The sequence below is a fragment of the Zalophus californianus genome, chromosome 1, assembly GCF_009762305.2.
Source record: "Zalophus californianus isolate mZalCal1 chromosome 1, mZalCal1.pri.v2, whole genome shotgun sequence".
Classification (NCBI taxonomy): Eukaryota; Metazoa; Chordata; class Mammalia; order Carnivora; family Otariidae; genus Zalophus; species Zalophus californianus.
The window spans coordinates 60,372,548-60,394,376 of record NC_045595.1 but is presented as its reverse complement, the minus strand read 5'-3'; the positions used below and the strand labels follow the sequence as shown (position 1 = coordinate 60,394,376).

The 21,829-nt window shown below is 37.1% G+C and overlaps 1 protein-coding gene across 7 annotated transcripts in view; it reads left to right on the top strand.

The window, feature by feature from the left end:
• The window catches only part of LOC113916762 (T-cell activation inhibitor, mitochondrial), a 178,584-nt gene that overhangs the window by 140,590 nt on the left and 16,165 nt on the right, over positions 1-21,829 (top strand). For 6 of the 7 annotated variants that reach the window (XM_027583681.1, XM_027583680.1, XM_027583685.1 and 3 more), the window contains 3 exons: positions 1,102-1,237; positions 5,462-5,615; positions 8,225-8,477. In XM_027583681.1, the coding sequence (XP_027439482.1) occupies positions 1,102-1,237; positions 5,462-5,615; positions 8,225-8,477 (543 nt within the window). Of the gene's footprint in view, positions 1-1,101; positions 1,238-5,461; positions 5,616-8,224; positions 8,478-21,829 lie in introns of those variants that run through there. The other variant, XM_027583678.1, reaches the window with a different exon arrangement.

The following is a 21,829-nucleotide window of genomic DNA, read 5'->3' as shown; positions in this document are numbered from 1 at the left end:
CTCAGCGGGGAGTCTGCTTCTCCCTCTGACCCTCTTCCCTCTAATGCTTTCTATCTCTCATTCTCTCTCTCTCTCAAATAAGTAAATAAAATCTTTAAAAAAATATATATAAAACCCTTCCATAGACTCAATAATGTATGAGAGACACTTGTACTCAATATTGTATGAGCTAATGTATGAGACAAAAAGGTGCCTAATAGTTAGACTTCTTTATAGACTATTATAGAATGGAGGTAAAATTATAACGTTCCAAAAATTGATGTCATGAAAGTGCTTCCCCAAAATTGCAAATAATTCCATTTGGATTTAAAACTGTATGGTAAAAAAACACTCCTAGGTGAGTTATGCCAAAATTTAAGAATAAGAATGTCAAGTTACCCAACGAGGATAATTTTAGCATGCCAGCCATGAGGAAGTAAACTAAGAGGCATCTTGTATCTTCTTTTAAGCATTGTACTCAAAATATTTTTCACTATAAAGAAAAGATTACACTATGGGTATGGAGGGTTTTTTATCTGAAGAAAAAAATGACACAGGAAATTGTCACCATCTGCAGTAAAGCCAGTTAACATTTCAAAGTAGGCTTTGAGGGGAAATTTTATTATTATTAATTATTTTCTCATATTGCATCAGAGGAATTTATAACCACTGTTTTTAGAAACAACATGGCACTCTCTGTTAAAACTCTAATATATTTCTTATTTATTTGTTAAATTCTTTTTAATTGAAGTATAATTGACATACAACATCCTGTTAGTTTCAGGTATACATCATAATGATCCAATATTTTTATACATTATTAAATGATCCCCATGATAAGTTTAGTTACCATCTGTCACCATACAAAGTTATTACAATATTATGGACTGTATTCCCTACGCTATACATTACATCCCCACAACTTATTTATTTCATAATTGGACATTGCTTGTTAAAACTTCTATAGATTTCAGAAAACCACAGTTTTGATTTCTGTCTTGTTTCTATGGTATTTTCCATACATAATAATTTTAATGTTATTATATTGTCACTTTATGCATTGGGGATCTGCGTGTGTGTGTCAGTGCCTTGGTGAATAATAAATCCCCATCTTTTTAAAAGGTCATGTCTAGAGAAGATATTTCCACGCTGGTTTCTCTCCTCAAGAGCTTTATCAGGAGCTGAAGCAGTCAATGCCTTGAGGCCATTCTATTTTGCAGTACATCCAGATTTCTTTGGACAGCACCCCAGAGAAAGGGTAAACTTTTGTTTATTTAACCTTTAGTCCCCATTTCATAAACTGAAGTTTTACTAATTTTCGACACTATATATTACAAAGTTCTATAAATTTGGATTGTTCTGTCATAGTGATAAAGTCAGTGTTCTGAATTACTTTGGAATATACACACTGAAAATTGAAAATCTAATTATTGTTGTCTTATGAAATCTGAGGGAGTGGAAAACGCATACATTGGGCTCTGCCCCCAGTTCCTGGCATAGACCTCCTGACACCCTTGTAACTTCCTAAGTGAGAAGAGCACTAGAAGCATCTCTTGTTCTGTTCTTTGGTCTTTGACCCCATCCCTGACACCTGACTCCTAAAACCCTTGTAAATCCCTAAATGGTAGCAGCACCAGGAGCATCTTTTGTTCCAATGTGGTGACTCTGGGTGGCTCCTACATGGGAGCTGGTCACCAGAAAGACCAAGGCATGATTAGAAGCTTGGGGTTTTCAGCTCCAACCCTCAACCTCCAGAGAGGAGGAAAGGACTGGAAATAGAGTTCATAATTGATCATGCCTACATGAGGAAACCTCCATAAAATTCTAGGAGTATGGGGTTCAGACACCTTCCAGTTGGGCAGACACATCTACACTGGACGGTAGTGCTCCCAAACTCTATGGGGACAAAAGCTCCTGCACTTGGGACCCTGTGTCTCTCTTCAGCTGGCTGTTTATCTGCATCCTTTATTATATCCTTTAACATGGTAAACGTAAGTAAATTTTTCCCTGAGTTCTATGAGCTGCTCTAGCAAATTAATAGAATCTAAGGAGGGGGTTGCTGCAAATCGCTGGTTGGTCAAAAGCGCAGGTGATGACAGGTGTGACTGGCATCTGAAGTATGTATATGGGGGTGGCGTGGCAGAGGGAGAGGACAGTCTTGGGGAACTGAGCCCTTAACCTGTGGGATCTGATGCTGTCTCTGGATACATAATATCAGAATTGAGTTAAATAGTAGGACACCCAGCTGGTGTCACAGAGAATCGCTTATTGTGGGGGAAAACCTCCGCTCATTTGGTGACCACAAGTGTCAGAAGTCAAGTGTTTTGTGTGAATATACAGGAGGCACACAGGAGATGACTGGGCTTTTCCTCTGTATGAAATCTGTCATTTTTTATGAAGGCAATAAAGCTGTCGTGGAGACTCTTTAAAGTATTAGTAGTAATGTTTTCTGAACCAGTTTTTAGAGTAAAATTGAGTGTTTGAAAGAAAATTTCAGGCTTCGTCACCATGGTCAATCTTTCTTTTTTAAGGATAGTTACAAGGAAAGTTTTTCAGTGCCCTGAATGGTTTTCCCTTCTGTTGCATGCTGCTGCTGGTTCACTTCCCTACAACCTCAGTTACTTTGTGCTCAAGGAATGCAGACAGAGATGAAGAGTAACTTACAGTAAACTTAGGGCACTCAGTATTATTTCACTGGTTCTGTTTATCTTCTTTAACATTAATACCTGGTTTAACATGAAAAGGAATTTAGAACTCTGGAAAATTCAGAACTTTATTACATAATTTTTTTCTACTTGCAGTGGAAAAAAATTAATTTTGCTTCTTTGCTCTAGGAAAATATTCTGATTGTGATTTTTGATATATATGTTGGCTATTAAAAGTCAGATCTTTTCTAAGTAATTAGTAAAATGAATCAACAGAAAAATATCCATTACTCTGAGGATGTTAATTATTTAAAGTTTTTAAACCCAACTGGAAAAATTATGCCTAGTAGTAGATGAATGTTTTTCCTCCTCTACCAATGTATCTTTTTTTTTTTTTTTAATTAAAACTTCTGTGTGCTCTAAAAAGTAAACTCAGCAGGCATGGGTTACTTAAACTCTACATTCCAGAGAAATGCCTGGCTTTGGTATTGGCCCTTGACTGCCTCCTGGGAGATAAGCTCTGAGCCCTTAGAATATCCTGCCTGATGGGAATCTTTTATATGTGTGAGGTCTCAGGCCATGCCAGATATTTTATGCTATGTGATTTTTGGTGAATGCCTGTTTTCATATGTCTGAGGCCCTCTGGGTGTGCTGGAGACTATTTGAAGAGCTAAGGTCAGTCACTTGGGTGCTACATATGTGCGTGAGCGAGCCCAGTAAAATGCTGGACACCAGGGCTTGGATGAGCTTCTGCAGTTGGCAACACTTCTCATGCATTGTCACACATTGTTGCTGGGGTTAAGTGCTAGCCCTGCAAATCCACTGGGAGAGGACAACTGGAACCTTGCACCTGGCCTCTCCTGGACTCTTATCCTACATGCCTTTTCCCTTTGCTGATTTTAATCTGTATCCTTTTGCTGTTATAAACCATAACCGTGAGTATAAGTTTTTCTGAGTTCTGTAAATCCCTCTATCAAATTGAACCCGAGAGTGGTCATGGAGAGCTCCAACGCAATATGCCTGAAATGTAATTGTTCTAGTAAATTAATATAGCTGACCCTTGAACAGTGCCAGGGTTGGGGCACTGACCCCCTGCACATTCGAAAATCTGTGTATAACCTTTGACTTCCCCAAAACTTAATTACTAATAGCCTACTGTTGACCAGAAGCCTTACTTATCAATAAAGTAAATAGTTAACACATATTCTGCATGTTATATATATTATATTCTGTGTTTTTACAATAAAATAAGCTAGAGAATAGAAAATGTTATTAAGAAATCATAACGAAGAAAAAAGACATTTACAGTGCTATATTTATAAAAAAAAAACAACCCATGTATAAGTGGGCCCATGAAATTCAAACCCATGTTGTTCAGAAGTCAGCTGTATTTTCATTTACTCTTTCAACTTGTGTTTGAGTGCCTACTCTGTGCCAAGCCATGGTTTCCGGGTTTTATTGGGCGTCGGTCACATAGATATGGCTTGTCCTTTCCTTTCTTGTTTAAGTGTCACCTTTCATGAGGCTCTCCCAGATTGCCCTATTTGAAACTGTCACCCTACCTTCCTTCCCAGCACTCTCTGTCCCCCACATCCTGCAGTACTGTTTCTCTTTCCCTCCCATATTAGACATATTGTTGCCAAAGTGCAGGCTCTGTGAAGGCAGTTCACCCTTCCTGGCACCTCATGTTCAGTCCAGTCTTCTCTGCATTTGTATGGGACACCCTTGTCCCTTTTCTAAAGAAACAGACGGAAAGTGTTATCTAGTCCCCAACAGGCCAGAGTCTCAAAGTGAAGCACAGCTATTGTTGTTAATCCTCTTCATTTTAACTCAGTTTTAAAATACAGAAAACATTTCTAGGTTTCAAAAATCAAAACTAAATACAAAGTTTACTCAGAAGTCTCACTCCTGTCTCCATTTCTTTTACCCCATTGGTAGAACTTCCTGTATATAACCATTTTTATTAGTTTCTGGGTGCTGTTTCTTTTTGGCAAAAATAGAAACCTGTGGCAAGACAGAATTACAAAGATTTAGTCTTACACTAGCAGGAAATGTACCTCAGCTGCCCACTGAACTATGGTAGCGAAGAACAGAACAACAACATATTACAATCAGTTAAACAGACAAAAATAAACTGATTGTTCCTAATTTCAGATCACAGTGATAGGAAACATGGTTACTATTTATCCCATTCTGTAGAGCTATTCCTTCACTAAAGGATGTTTCCTTTTTTCACTTAACAACCTTGGAAATAACTCCATGTCAATTCCTAGATATCTGCACCACATTCTTTCTCTCTTTTCTTTTTGGTTATATAGTACTCCATTGAATGAATGTACTATAATTCAACCAGTCTCAGGATAGTCATTTTAAGAGCCCTTTATAGAGAGAAATAACTTGCAAACATTTTCTCCCAGTACTGATTTATCTGTAAACTGCTTATTGTGTGTGTATGTGTGGTTTCTTGTGTGCTTTTTTTTTTAGTTTTTAATTTTTTTATGTAAGTGGACTTACCAATCATGTATTGTCAATCATGTATTAGAGATATTTAGTTATAGTTAGCTTTTTCCACACCAAAGTTATAAAGGAGTTCAACATGTTCTTTTCTAGTACTTACATAGTTACATTTTTTCACATCTTAGCCATAAGGAGTTTGTTCTGATACATGTTTTAAGAATGTGGATCCAATTTTATTCTTCATCAAAGAGCTATGGAATCCCGTTTTTAATACTAAATTATTTAGTACCCTCAATAATATGTTTAAAGGTCAGGAAAAAATTTCTGTTGTTTTCTTGTTCTATTTTGTGTGTAAATGCCTCTTGATGTTTTTTTTCCAGGAAGTCAATGAAAATTCTCTTAAGAGATTAAGTGTCTACTTAGAAAACCTCCAGAAACCAGGCTTCAAGTCTTTGAAACCAACTCAGCTTACATTTTATGTAAGAGAAACAGAGCAGAATTCCTCTGAAGGCCAGGAACCCTTTAGCACTTCCGGTGTGTTTTCTTATTTCTAGTGTTTCCCTTGCAAGCTACGTGATAAATATGTTCATTAAGTTTGCCACTGCCAGAATACCTTTGGATTGAAGCCTTGGTCGTAAAAAAATATCACTTAATTGATTGTTTTCCTAGAATTATGTCTTTAACCTCTTTATCTGATTATAAAATTAAGATCATTGATAAGATGGTTGTAAGGTAAAATGTTGACTACTGATTTTCATTACTAAAATTAAAGGCTAATTGCTTCTTCAGCTCTCCATTTTTGGTGGTCTATGAGGAAATAAACTTCCTTAAAACAAGTGGAAGATTCACTAGGAGCTTTCTATGAGTTAATGCTAAAACGAGTAGCTGTAGGCAGCTGTGACTGAGTAATGGTTAATGGTAAACTTTGAGCCATTCATTAAACAAAAATGGATTTAGAAAAAAAATAAATTCAAAATGGGAAATAACATACAGCATATATGATAAAAAGATAATGTTAATGTATAAAGACCTCTTGGAAACCAAAAGGAAAACACAAAGTAGCTCCGTTACAAAAATGGGCAAAGACAATGGCTAGACAGTTCAGGAAACAATATATACCAATAGCCAACAAACATTAAAATGTTTAGTTTCAGTAGTCAAATCCAAACTAAACTAATTAGATACTGTTTTCCAATAAAGCATATATGCATTCCTTAGCCCTTACATTTGATTAAATAATTAATGGGATTGATAAGATAGAAACAGATTTATTCTTGACTGAGCTCTTCCTAACCTCAAACACAGGAATTAGGATTTTCCTTTCTTTCACTAACTAGAATAACTCTCTTGCCAGTATTTCTCACTTTATCATCAAATGATTCAAAGAATTCAACTAAGAAAACTTTCTTAGTTTGCATGTTCTAGATTCCTTAACTCTGTGTGGCAAGCAGAGTATGTATCTCTTGAGAATTATTTAAATTGTGGTATCTGTCATCAGTGGCAAAGACAAGAAAATACATTTCAGCCTTATATGAAAATTGAAAAATTAAAAACTTTTATGTCCGTCAGTTTCAGAAATGTCAAATAAATTATGCTTCATTACCTTCATTATATGGACTGATATATATATATCATATATATATATATATCATATATATATATAACCGCTATAAAGAGTGGGTTGATCCATACATACAGACATGGAAGAGTCCCCAAGTTTAAGTAACAAAATCAAGTTCAAAGTAATATGTCTAGAATGATACTATTTATATATTAAAAGGAAACAATTTAAACTGTAGGTGTGTATTTGTGTAAATAAATAGGGGTATATATCGTATGTAATGTACATACGTAAGCCCATAGAAAAGGTCTAGAGCAGTCTTGTACAAGAGAACTTTCTGTGATGATATAAATGTTCTGCATTTGCACTAATATAGCAGGCACAAGCCCCATGTGACTGTTGAGCACTTGAAATGTTGTTAGCCTGACCAGAAACTGAATTTTAATTTTGTTTAATTTTAATTAATTTAATTCTAAACCACCACATAGGGCTAATATCTACCATAGGAGATAGGGCAGGTCTAAAAGCATAGGTACCTAACTGTTAATAGTGGTTATGTCTAGTAAAGATGTGAGGTTGTATGCCTGTTAACAGGAGACTTCTATTTTTACTGTATGTATCTCTAATTTCATAGTGAGAATGTACTTATATAATAATGTTACAATTTTCAAAATCAATTAAAAATACTTTTTTAAAAATGAAGAAAGAATCAGCATGCTGTAATGGAGAAAGTACTGGGCTTGGAGTCAACTCATTTAAGCCCTTGCTCTGCATTCTTCCTAACCTCCTTGAGCCAGATTTCTTCACATTTGCAGTGAGATAATAATCACATGGTTGGTGGGGTGTTGAGAAGTTACATAAATTCAGCTAGAACCATGCCTAACACCCAGCAATGAAGAGAAAAAAAAGGAGAAAACAGTAGATTTCCTGTTGAGGATTTAACAAGTTAGATTACTAATGTTAGCCCACAGACTACCCCAAATCAGAATCAGATGGTAAAGCACTAACTTAAACAATTAGGGAATTTGACATCCCTTCCAAAAATATTGAGTTACTAGGTAGTTGGGCGGACAAGTGTGAAGACAATCTCCTGTAATCACAGAGAACATTCGAGATGGGTTTGTGTCGCCCCTGAGACTAGACTATCTGGCTGCTCCCGTCTGAACCACTGTCACGGTACAACCTCCCTGTCCCTCCTCTGCCCCTTTGTCTGAGTGCCAGAAACTGTCTTTCATGGACACTTGCTCAGAGGAGAGCTTTTCCATCTCTCAGACTGTCAAGAACAAATTTATGGGCAGCATTGGGAATATTCTGAATCCCCTCCTTGGGCTGGAATGGGTTTGGTCTCTGGTGCCAAACTAGACAGGGAACTGACCGAGGAAATACGAAGGTAAAGATACTGTGGTATAGTTTTGGAGAAGGGAAGTAGTTTTCTGTTTACAGATTATTTGCCAGTAGGATAGATTTTAATCAGTAATGAAATGTTTTTAAAAGATTTTTATTTTATGTTGCATGAAAAAGTGTTTTTAAATAAAGTGAATAATCATCTCTATTAATTGTTTGGGGGAATTATATTCTCTAGGATTTCGAGCAGTCAAATTTACTTTGCACACCAGAGATCTGCTAAGCACAGTATTGTATATTCTCAACTCCTGCAGTTTATCTATTGAACATATCCAAAGCTCGAATACTAATGTGCGTTCCCAGCCTCTCAAGGAGGCTACAAGGATGTCTGACAGGCCCATCAAGTGGGACAAATCTTATTACTACTTTACTGGATTTAAGGACCCTCATGAAGACCTCGAACAAGTCTCGAGAATGGAAACAACCCTAACGTATGTAAAAGTTCTTATTTAAACTTATTTGTAGTTCGTATTTAAAATGAAAGTCTAATCTTCCAGGAGAAGTAATTCTATTAATATAGTTAATCCAGTAACCATTAAGAAAAAGATATTTCATGTTTCTTAAAGTTGCCAGAATACTTCCAACTGTATTTAACATGTAGTCTTTTGATGCCAAAATACATGCAGGACATGGTTTTAAGTTTTAAAAATTCTCCTCAAGTTACCCCTAGTAAATGGAGAAAGGATATACCTAAGATTATTTAAAAAAAAAAAACAAAAAAACATTAGGCTTCTTCATGTGTTAAGCATTTCCAGTTTCTTCAGATAGCTCAGCAGTAATGATGTCGTTTAGTGTCCATACATGATAAAAATGCATGGAGACAACATTTGAAAATATCATCTGGGGTGTTATAAAGTACAAGCTCTCAGCTATAAAATAAATTGGTCCTAGCAATATGATAATAACAGCCTGGGGACTATGGTTAATAATTATTATATATTTGAAAATTGCTGGGAGAAAAGATCCTCTCAGTTTTCATCACAAGAGAAAGAATTTATATGTATGGTGATGGCTATTAACTAGGTTTACTATGGTGATCATTTTGTAATATATACCAATAATAAATTATGTTGTATACATGAAACTAATGTTATATGTCAATTATATCTAAATTTAAAAAACGTATCATCTGGAACATATTGAGAAAGAATAATTTTTAATTATAAAAACCATGTATGAAATCTTTCTCTTTTATTTGTCCTGCTTGTAAAATCACCACTAAGATTTTTTCTGAGTAAGTCCTTTTTGGACTCCATGAAGACCAGCCATATTCTGTTTCTGTGGTTGTACCTAAAGAGTCTTACCAGAGCCTTCTCACTTAATTATAACATTGTAAATTATCCTTAATTATCTACTGGCAGAGCATCTGCTTTGTAGATTACCTATACTAACCCAGGAATCCCTGCCCTTGTTATCTACTAGATTCCAAATAAAGCTGCAGAGACGAGAAAGTAGCAGTCTAGTACAGAAAGGGAGACAAATGCCTGTCTGAAGGCATGTGTGTACATGTCTGTGTGTGTAACTAGTGCGTAAATCACCTCCCTAAATATATGCATTTTAATTGTTCAAATTCTCTTTGTAAACAAAACCAAAATGAAAATGTAACTTTGGGAATGATAATTTAATGACAGAGGAGGAGTAATGAAGATAGAAATAGATACCAAAACAAAAAAAAGGAATAGTCATGGTAAGATAGAAATTGATGATTTTTAAAAATGGTTTAGAAAAACAGAAGGTAATTACATGCAGAGGCTGTGGTGGAAGTTAAGTAGATTGCTGTGAGCATGAGAATCTCCAAGCCCATTTGAGTCAGTGTCAACCTTCTCCCAAACACAGATATTGCCCACTTTGAAGGCACTCTACTGAGGGCTTATTCACAGTTTGTTTTATGTGTGTTCTTCCCAGTAAGAATTTCAGGAGCTTTTATCATAAAAGCCAGAATGGCATCTGTGTCAATTTCTCGTTTCAGTTATTAATTTTTTAATTTTGTCATTATTTTATAAATAATTATAAAATTGTTGAACCATTGGAGAGCTTTCAACTCATAAATTTAGTGATGCTGCCTCGTAAGATTTAGGGCACCTGTAACGCAGCCAAATCTTGTTAGCCACCATGGTCATATTGGCCATATGCAGTTCAGGTTTTTATTTTGATCCTTTATTCTTTAATTTCATCTTCTATATATAGGTTGCAGAAGAGGAATCAGAAGGAGCATATGCTGAATTACAATGGTCACAAAGAGCATAAAAATTATAATTCTTCAAAATTTACATCAAAACTGATCTTCACTTGATTTATAAATTGTATTCACATGATCAAAATTTATTCTTGAAAGCATGTTAAGCTACTTCTAATATTTCAAGATATAATATTTTAAAAAGATGATATAATAGCAATGTGATAAACTGAAGTCATCTCTTACTGTTGTGACATAAAACACAGAAATTGTGAAAATAAATCAGTCAGGATTTTTTTTTTTTTAAATAGAAGAATTGCCAGGTTATAAAAGCTCCATTCAGTCTGTTTTCATATTACATCTGGTAATTACATTTCTTTTTTAAAGTGGTAATTACATTTCAAGCCACGCTTTAGGACATGCTATGTAACTCTGAATTTCTTAGCAAATCGTGTTTTATCTTACTTCAAAATCACTTTACTGTATAACCATATAAAATGGATAAAATGAAATTTTTAATACCTCAGGAGTTTTTTTTCTATACTGTAATAGAAGTTTGCCAGTCTCAAAAGAAATTAGGAAATGCCACTCCATGGACATGTTGCAGATTTTAATTTGTCCATATTTTGGTTATATACTCTATCAAATAATATAACAAAATGGATTTTAATACATAATTTGTGTTTGGAAGGAGCCAGTAGAATCCCTTTCTGGCTAAACAAATAATCCCATATGTAATATCTTTCCCGGTGAAAAAACATGTCATTGAACTATAGAAAGACCATTGAAATGCTCTTCTATCAGGCACTGAGATCCAGTAAATGTCAGACTTCCGTGTTTTGCATTCAAATTTTGTTCAAGGAGTTATATTTCACTTTCAGTGTTGAAGTTCTAAATCAATCTCTCCACAAAATGCCACATTGGACATTGGAACTATTTCTGTAGAACATTTGGAAATTTTAGTCATGATTTAACTCGTTATCATGCATTTATTTATTCTTCCCCTTTCTATAGGCTAAGTCAGTGTTTTTCACATTGCAAGTATAACACAACTTAGTGATTTGGAACCAGCAAAGTTGTTTTGCTTTTGCTTTCTTCTTTTTTTAAATTTTTTTAAATATATGTTTTCAGTAAGTTTAAGTAGTGTTTCTCAAAATACTTGTTTTTATGTGCATGTGTATATTTACTGAGTACTATTTAAAATTTCTTACTGTGAAAAAAAAATTTCTTCCTATGTATAGGTTGCTATCCAAGTTTGAAAAGCTATTGCTATAAATGCCATACTTTGTTCCATGCAGTTTAAGGCCTAGGAGTTTGAAATTTATGCCATTTTAATTTTATTGTGATTTGGATCGTGGCTCTCCTTTTCATCCTCTTAAATCCATGAAAAAGTGAACTTCTCAGGAGTTACTGAAATTTTTTTTTAAGATTTTATTTATTTATTAGCGAGTGAGCAAGTGAGAGAGAGAGAGAGGGAACACAAGCAGGGGGAACAGCAAGCAGAGGGAGAGGGAGAAGCAGACTCTCTGCTGAGCAGGGAGCCTGACATGGGGCTTGATCCCAGGACCCTGAGATCATGACCTGAGCCGAAGGCAGAAGCTTAACCACTGAGCCATGCAGGCGCCCCAGAGTTACTGAAATATTTTTATCTCAAAAGAATCATGACCTGGGATGCATGGGTGCCTCAGTCCAGCATCTGCCTTCGGCTCAGGTCATGATCCCAGGTTCCTGGGATTGAGTCCTGCATCAGGCTCCCTGCTCATCAGGGAGTCTGCTGCTCCCTCTGCCCTGCAGCTCCTCGCCCCACTCATGTTCTCTCTCAAATAAATAAATAAATCTTTTAAAAAATACTTTAAAAAAAACAATACATGTACTATATTTATCACTGTAAGTATAATGAAATCATTTTTGAAACCAAGGCAAGGTCTAACAAATTAACCACCATGAAATAACCACTTCATACTCTAATATAGTTATAATCAAAAAGAAAATCGCAAGTATTGGGAAGGACGTGGGAAAAAACAGATGTCTACATAAAAACTTGCTCATAGCAGCATTATTCATAATAGCCAAAAATGCCCCATCAACTAATGAATGGATAAACAAAATGTGGTATATTCATACAATGAAATAGTATTTGGCCATAAAAACAAATGAAGCACTTATACATGTTACAGTATGGGTGAACTTTGAGAACATTACGCTAAGAGAAAGAAGCAGTCACAGTGGACTACATATTGCATGAGTCCATCTATGTGAAATGTACAGAACTGGCAAATCTGTGAGACAGGAAGTAGATTAGTGGTTGCTAAGAGCTGGAGGGGAGTATTGAAGTAACTGCTAATGGGTACATGGTTTCTTATTAGAGTGATGCAAGTGTCCTAAAGTTGATTGTGCTGGTGATTGCACAACACTGAGAACATACAAACCATAGATGACTTGTAGATGTATTACATTTCAATAAAGCTTTTATTTTTATTTATTTATTTTATTTATTTTTAATTTAAATTCCAGTTAACATACTGTGTAATATTTCAGGTGTAGAATTTAGTGATTCAGCACTTCCTTACAACACCCGGGGCTCATCACAAGTGCCCTCCTTAATCCCCATCACCTATTTCACCCATCCCCCCCATTCCCCTCGCCTCTGGTAACCATCAGTTTGTTCTCTATGGTTAAGAGTCAGCTTCTTGGTTTTCATCTCTCTCTTTTTCCCCCTATAATTTGTCTTGTTTCTTAAATTCCACATATGAATATCATGTGGTATTTGTCTTTCTCTAACTTATTTCACTTAGCATAATACTCTCTAGCTCCATTCATGTTATTGCAGATGGCAAGATTTCATTCTTTTTTTTGTGGCTGAATAATACTCTGTTGTGTGTATAATATATATACCACATCTTTATCCATTCATCAGTTGATGGGCATTTGGACTCTTCCCATAATTTGGCTATCCTTGGTAATTCTGCTATAAACATTGGGGTACATGTATCCCTTATCAGTATTTTTGTATTCTTTGGGTAAATATCTAGTAGTGCAATTGCTGGTTCATAGGATAGTTCTATTTTTAACTTTTTGAGGAACCTCCATACTGTTTTCCAGAGTGGCTGCATCAATTTGCATTCCCACAAACAGTATAAGAGGGTTCCCCTTTCTCTGTATCCTCGCCAACACATGTTCTTTCTTGTGTTGTTAGTTTTAGCCACTCTGACAGGTGTGAGGTGATAGCTCATTGTGGTTTTGATTGCAGCGATGAGTGACATGGAGCATTTATTCATGTGTCTGTTGGCCATTTGGATGTCTTATTTGGAAAAATGTCTATTCATGTCTTCTGTCCATGTTTTAACTGCACTATTTGTTTTTTAGGTGTTGAGTTTGATAAGCTCTTTATATATTTGGATACTAACCCTTTATCAGATAATGTCATTTGCACATATCTTCCATTCTGTAGGTTGCCTTTTAATTTTGTTGATTGTTTCCTTCACTGTGCAGAAGCTTTTTATCTTGATGAAGTCCCAATAGTTTTATTTTTGCTTTTGTTTTCCTTGCCTCAGGAGACTTATCTAGTTAAGAAGTTGCTACAGCTGTTGTCAAAGAAATTGCTGTCTGTGTTCTCCTCTAGGACTTTAATGGTTTCCTGTCTCACATTTAGGTCTTTCATCCATTTTGAACTTATGTTGTTTAGGATGTAAGAAAGTGGTCCAATTTCATTCTTGTGCATGTTGCTGTCCAGTTTTCCCAACACCATTTGTTGAAGAGACTCTTTCCCATTGCATAGTCTTTCCTGCTTTACCGAAGGTTAATTGACCATATGTTGTGGGCCCATTTCTAGGATTTCCATTCTGTTCCATTGAGCAATGTCTATTTTTGTGCCAGTACCATACTGTTTTGATCACAACAGCTTTATAATATAACTTGAAGTCTGGAATTTTAATGTCCCCCACTTTGCTTTTATTTTTCCAGGTTGCTTTGGATATTTTGGGTCTTTTGTGGTTCCATACAAATTGTAGGATTGTTTGTTGTAGTTCTGTGGTGAAAAATGCTGTTGGTATTTTGATAGAGATTGCATTAAATGTGTAGATTGCTTTGGGTTGTATAGACAACTTAACAATATTTGTTCTTCTAATCCATGGGCATGGAATGTTTTTCCATTTCTTCGTGCCTTCAGTTTCTTTCATCAGTGTTTTTTTTTTTAATTTTATTTTATTATGTTGTTAGTCACCATACACAATACATCATTAGTTTTTTTTTTTTTTTTGGATTTTTATTTATTTGATAGAGAGATAGCGAGAGAAGGAACACAAGCAGGGGGAGTGGGAGGGGGGAAGCAGGCCTCCCGCTGAGCAGGAAGCCCGATGTGGGACTCGATCCCAGGACCCCGGGACCATGACCCAAGCCAAAGGCAGACGCTTAATGACTCAGCCACCCAGGCGCCCCATCATTAGTTTTTGATGTAGGGATCCACAATTCCTTGTTTTCGTATAGCACCCAGTGCTCCATGCAGTACGTGCCCACCTTAATACCCATCACCGGGCTAACCCATCCTCCCACCCCCCTCCCCTCTAAAACCCTCAGTTTGTTTCTCAGAGTCTCATGGTTCATCTCTCCCTCCGATTCCCCCCCACCTTTATTTTTCCCTTCCTTCTCCTAATGTCCTCCATGCTCTTCCTTACGTTCCACAAATAAGTGAAACCGTAATAATCGACTTTCTCTGCTTGACTTATTTCACTTAGCATAATCTCCTCCAGTCCCATCCATGTTGATGTAATTCATCCTTTCTGATGGCTGAGTAACATTCCATTGGATATATGAACCACATCTTCTTTATCCATTCATCTGTTGAAGGGCATCTTGGCTCTTTCCACAGTTTGGCTATTGCAGACATTGCTGCTATGAACATTGGCGTGCATATGGCTCTTCTTTTCACTACATCTGTGTCTTTGGGATAAGTACCCAGTAGTGCAATTGCTGGGTCATAGGGTAGCTCTATTTTTAATTTTTTGAGGCACCTCCCCTCTGTTTTCCAAAGTGGCTGTACCAACTTGCATTCCCACCAACAGTGTAAGAGGGTTCCCCTTTCTCCACAACCTCTGTGACATTGTTTCTTGCCTTGTCAATTTTTGCCATTCTGACTGGTGTAAGTTGGTATCTCAATGTGGTTTTGATTTGGATTTCCCTGATGGCTAATGATGATGAACATTTTTTCATGTATCTGTAGCCATTTGTGTGTCTTCTTTGGAGAAGTGTCCTTTCACGTCTTCTGCCCACTTTTTGACTTGATTATTTGTTTTTTGGGTGTTGAGTTTGAGAAATTCGTTATAGATCTTGGATACTAGCCCTTTATCTGTAGTGTTATTTGCAAATATCTTCTCCCATTCTGTGGGTTGCCTCTTTGTTTTGTTGACAGTTTCCTTTGCTGTGCAGAAGCTTTTTATCTTGATGAAGTCCCAAAAGTTCATTTTTGCTTTTGTTTCACTAGCCTTTGGAGATGTATCTTGAGGAGTTGCTGTGGCCGATGCCAAAGAGGTTACTGCCTGTGTTCTCCTCTAGGATTTTGATAGATTCCTGTCTCACATTGAGGTCTTTCATCCATTTTGAGTTTATTTTTGTGTATGGTGTTAAGAATGGTCCAGTTTCATTCTTGTATATGTGGCTGTCCAATTTTCCCAGCACCATTTATTGAAGAGACTGTCTTTTTTCCATTGCATATTTTTTCCTGCTTTGTTTAAGATTATTTGACTGTAGAGTGGAGGGTCCGTATCTGGGCTCTCTGTTCTGTTCCATTGGTCTATATGTCTGTTTTTGTGTCAGTACCATGCTGTCTTGGTGATCACAGCTTTGTAATATAGCTTGAAATCAGGCAACGTGATGCCCCCAGCTTTGTTTTTCTTTTTCAAAATTTCCTTGGCGATTCGGAGTCATTTCTGATTCCATACAAATTTTAGGATTGTTTGTTCCAGCACTTTGAAAAATGTCATTGGAATTTTGATTGGAATGGCGTTGAAGGTATAGATTGCTCTGGGTAGCATAGCCATTTTAACAATGTTTATTCTTCCGATCCATAAGCATGGAATGTTTTTCCATCTTTTTGTGTCTTCTTCAAATTCTTTCATGAGTGTTCTGTAGTTCCTAGAGTATAGATCCTTAACCTCTTTTGTTAGGTTTCTTATGAGGTAGCTTATGGTTTTTGGTGCTATTGTAAATGGAATTGTTTCTCTAATTTCTCTTTCTACAGTTGCATTGTTAGTGTATAAGAAAGCAACTGATTTCTGTGCATTGATTTTGTATCCTGCCACATTACTGAATTGCTGTATGAGGTCTAGTAATTTGGGGTTGGAGTCTTTTGGGTTTTCCACATAAAGTATCATGTCATCTGCAAAGAGAGAGAGTTTGGCTTCTTCTTTGCCAATTTGAATAGCTTTTATTCTTTTTGTTGTCTCATTGCTGTTGCTAGGACTTCTAATACTATGTTGAACAGTAGTGGCAAGAGTGGGCATCCTTGTCGTGTTCCTGATCTTAAGGGAAAGGCTTTCAGCTTTTCCCCATTGAGGATGATATTTGCTGTGGGTTTTTCATAGATGGATTTTATGAGTTTGAGGAATGTTCCCTCTATCCCTATACTCTGAAGAGTTTTAATCAGGAAAGGATGCTGTATTTTGTCAAATGCCTTTTCTACATCAGTTGAGAACCATATGGTCTTCTCTCTCCTCTTATTAATGTGTTCTGTCACATTGATTGATTTGCAAATGTTGAATCACCCTTGCATCCCAGGGATAAATCCCACTTGGTCGTGGTGGATGATCCTTTTAATGTATTGTTGGATCCTGTTAGCTAGGATTTTGTTGAGAATTTTGGAATCCATATTCACCAGGGATATCAGTCTGAAATTCTCCTTTTTGATGGGGTCTTTGCCTGGTTTGGGGACTAAGGTAATGCTGGCCTCATAGAATGAGTCTGGAAGCTTTCCCTCTTGTTTCTGTTTTTTGAAACAGCTTCAGTAGACTAGGTATTATTTATTGTTTGAATGTTTGGTAGAATTCCCCAGGGAATCCATCAGGCTCTAGACTCTTGTTTTTTGGGAGGTTTCTGATCACTGCTTCAATCTCATTACTGCTTTTGGCCTATTCGGGTTGTCAGTTTCTTCCTGTTTCAGTCTTGAGAGTTTAGAGGTTTCCAGGAAGGCATCCATTTCTTCCAGGTTGCTCAATTTATTGGCATATAGTTGTTGATAATAATTTCTAATAATCGTTTCTATTTCCCTGGTGTTAGTTGTGATCTCTCCCCTTTCATTCATAATTTTATTTATTTGGGTCTTTTCTTTTGGATAAGTCTGGCCAGAGGTTTATCGATCTTATTAATTCTTTAAAAAAAACAGCTTCTGGTTTCGTTGATCTGATCTGCTGTGTTTCTGGTTTCTAATTCATTGATCTCTGCTCTAATCGGAATTATTTGTCTTATAATCTGTGGCTTAGGCATCATTTCTTGCTTTTTCTCTAGTTCTTTAAGGTGTAAAGTTAGTTGGTGAATTCGGGATAGAAATTTCTATTTTTTTTGAGTGAGGCTTGGGTGGTTATATATTTCCCCCTTAGGACCATCTTTGCATTATCCGATAGGTTTTGGATCGATGTGTTTTCATTCTCACTGGTTTCCATGAATTGTTTAAGTTCTTTGATATCCTGGTTGACCCAAACATTCTTGAGCAGAATGGTCTTTAGCTTCCAAGTGTTTGAATTTCTTCCAAATTTTTTCTTGTGATTGAGTTCCAGTTTTAAAGCATTATGGTCTGAGAATATGCAGGGAATAATCTCAATCTTTTGGTATCGGTTGAGACCTGATATGTGACCCAGTATGTGGTCTGTTCTGGAGAAAGTTCCATGTGCGCTCAAGAATGAGTATTCTGTTGTTTTAGGGTGGAATGTTCTGTATATATCTATGAGGTCCATCTCATCCAGTGTGTCATTCAAAGCTCTTGTGTCTTTGTTGATTTTCTGCTTAGATGAATAGCTGAGAGTGGAGTATTGAGGTCTCCTACAAATAATGTATTGTTACCAATATGACTATTTTGGTTACAGTTGGCTTATGTAGATGGCTGCTCCCATTTTGGGGGCAAAGATATTTACAATTGTTAGATCTTCTTGTTGGTTAGACCCTTTAAGAATGATATAGTGTCCTTCTGTGTCTCTAACTGCAGTCTTTAGTTTAAAATCTAATTTGTCTGATATAAGAATTGCTACCCCAGCTTTCTTTTGAGGTCCGTTGGCATGGAAGATGGATCTCCATCCCTTCACTTTCAGTCTGGATGTATCTTTAGGTTCAAAATGAGTCTCTTGTAGACTGCATATGGATGGGTCCTGTCTTTTTATCCAGTCTGCAACCCTGTGCCGTTTTATGGGAGCATTTAGGCCATTCACGTTGAGAGTGATTATTGAAAGACATGAATTAATTGTCATCATGTTGCCCGTGAAGACGTTGTTTTTATAGATTGTCCCTGTAAATTTCTGTTCTATATCACTCTTGAGGTTTTTCTCCTTTTATAGAACCCCCCTTAATATTTCTTGCAGGGCTGGCTTAGTGGTCACATATTCTTTGTTTCTGCCGGTCTTGGAAGGTCTGCATCTCTCCATCCATTCTAAATGACAGCCTTGCGGGATAAAGTATTCTAGGCTGCATGTTCTTCTCATTTAGTACCCTGAATATGTCTTGCCAGGCTTTCTGGCTTGCCAGGTCTCTGTGGATAGGTCTGACGTTATTCTGATGTTCCTCCCTCTGTACGTAGGGAATCTCTTCCCCCTAACTGCCCTTAAGAGGGTTTCCCTGCTTCTAAGATCTGTGAGTTTTACTATTACATGCCAGGGTGTTCGCCTGTTTTCCCTGGTCTTGGGAGGGGTCCTCTCTGCCTCTAGGACACGAATGTTTGTTTCATTCCCTAGATTAGGGAAGTTCTCAGATACGATTTGCTTAAATATATCTTCTAGTCCTCCTTCTCCACCCTCTCAGGGATCCCAATAATTTTACATTGGAACGTTTCATGGTGTCACTTATTTCTCTGATTCTATTTTCATGGATTTTGAGTTGTTTTTCCCTGGCCTCTTTTCCATTCTTGTCTATTAATTGGTCTTCTAGATCACTCATTCGTTCTTCTGCTTCAGTTACCCTAACTGTTAGGTTATCTAGATTAGATTGGATCTCATCGATGGCATTTTTAAGTTCTGCCAATTCAGCTTTCATTTCTGCCCTTAGAGACTCTATGTTGCCATTAATTGATTTCTCCATTCCAGCTATTGTCTTCACAATTGCTAGCCTGAATTCCATCTCCGACATCTTGGTTATATCTGCATCCATTTGTAAATCTGCAGCCTAAGTCATAATCTCTGAGTCTTTCCTATTTTGGGGGTTCCTCCTAGTCATTCTGTTGAGGGGTGGTTGAGGGAATGTAGAGAGTCCAAATTATTGGTCACAACCCAAGCAAGATGCAGCTGTTTTCTAGGGACCTTCGGGTTGCTGGCCTCTTGTTTTCCCAGCCTGTCTTCTGGGAGAGGGGCCTGCCGCGCTGTTACTCAGGCAACCCTTGTTGGGCAGAGTTGCCCTGCCCCCTGTGGCGGGGGATGGGCTCAGTGAAAACCGGTTTTGGGGGGCTTTTGTTCTGTGGTGGCTTTCCCTGGCAGCTTTCCGTGTCTCTTCAGAGAGAGCAGAAGAGACCGTTTCCAACCATCTGCCTCAGAGCAGAGAGGTCGCAGTCTGTTTTTTAGTGAGCTCTCCAGGCCACACTATCCCCATTTCTGTCTATGCTGCTATAAACTGCACCGTCCTGGGTTGTGCACCCCTCAGCAGCACTCCCAGTCCTCGCCTCCAGGTTGGGGCATGTCTCTTGCCCTTTGTGCTTCTAAAACCGCCAGCCGCCCTCAGTTCCCATTATCCTCCGATATCTACCCATAGAATCACGGCTCCCCTCTTCATACCTTGAAACCAACCCCCTGTGATATTCTGTGTGTAGAGATCCAGATCTATCTTCTTACATCTCAGGCTGATTTCATGGGTGCTCAGAGTGGTCTGGTAGATATTCAGCTCAATTCCGGGGACCGGTTGGAATAGGGTCCCCTACTCCTCCGCCATCTTTCTCTTTCATCAGTATTTTATAGGTTTCAGAGTATAGGTCTTTCACCTCTTTGGTTAGGTTTATTTCTAGGTATCTTACGGCATCAATAAACCTTAAAAAAAAAAAACTGTTACTACTCTTTTTAAAAATATATCAGTGTGGGACACCTTGCTGGCTTACTTGGTTAAGCGTCTGCCTTCAGCTCAGGTCATGATCCCAGTATCCTGGGATCAAGTCCCGCATTGGGCTCCTTGCTCAGCAGGGAACCTGCTTCTCCCTCTCCTCCTGCTCCCCCTGCTTGCGCTGTCTCTCTCCCTGAGAAATAAATAGATAAAATCTTAAATAGACACACACATACAGACACACACACACACACACACACATATGTGTATATATGTATATATATCAGTGATTACTAAGTACTATTTGGATGATTTTATTTTTGATAAATTTTTATAAATAAATTTCAACATTTCTTAAAGTTCTTGAAAGTGTGGTTTAACTGTATTTTATTATAAAATGAATATAAAATGACTCTTTAATCTCAATAGTAATTTGAATGGATTTTCCCCATTAAAAATAAAGGGTTCACATTTTACAAATGACTATGATTATAAAATTAAGAATTTAAATGATTTTTATAGCAAATTCAGGCATTAATTGTTCTTTCAAAATCCAATAGAGGATTCTCATTTAGAGAGTAATGTAGATCTCTGTCTCTTAGTTCCAGAGTATGAGCTGTCAGGATAACCATATGTTTCCATATTGGACAAGAAGGTATACTTTTCTCTTTGCCTTTTAGTTTAATTTGCATAGTCAAAATGTAGGTTGTCTGGTGATCTCCTGAGGTCAGATTAAAAATACCAAGTTTGGATTTAAACCAACATTAGGTATGTTTTCATAGTTTTTACTCAGGTGAGAAAAAGACCATTCAAAAATGCTTAATGGGAATCTGCATTACTACTTATTCCTAGATTATAACTTCCTAAAGGATCTGTTACTACTGGTTTCTTTTCCCTTTACAAAAAGATTTTATCATGTCATTCCCCTTAATAACTCGTGCATTATCCAGAGGAGCATTTCCCAGTTGGTAGCCTGCAGATCCCTAGAAATTTATGAAAGTTCATGGCGGTTGCTGAGGGAAACAAAGGAATGTCAGTAAGAGACATGCTTTTTGGAATTTTTGAAAGGTAGAACGCAGATGGGAGGAGAAACAAGCCGGCCAGAAACAAGCCTGCTCTTCCCTCTACGACTTAATTTGTCTTGGAGGGTCCAGCCAGTGTAATAAGGAAAAGAAACGATTAAGGTGATGACCCCTATTTTTCCACAGTAAATACATTACCAGTTTTCCTCTCAATTAGTTTCTTTTGAAGATCTCACAGCTATGTAAATATCCTTTTATTCACCGCACTTACTCTCTAGCCCTAATCTTCATTGATGATTCTTGCCTGAATCACATATTACTATGATAGTTTCCAGATAGTAATTTTCTAATTTTATCATCCCTTGGA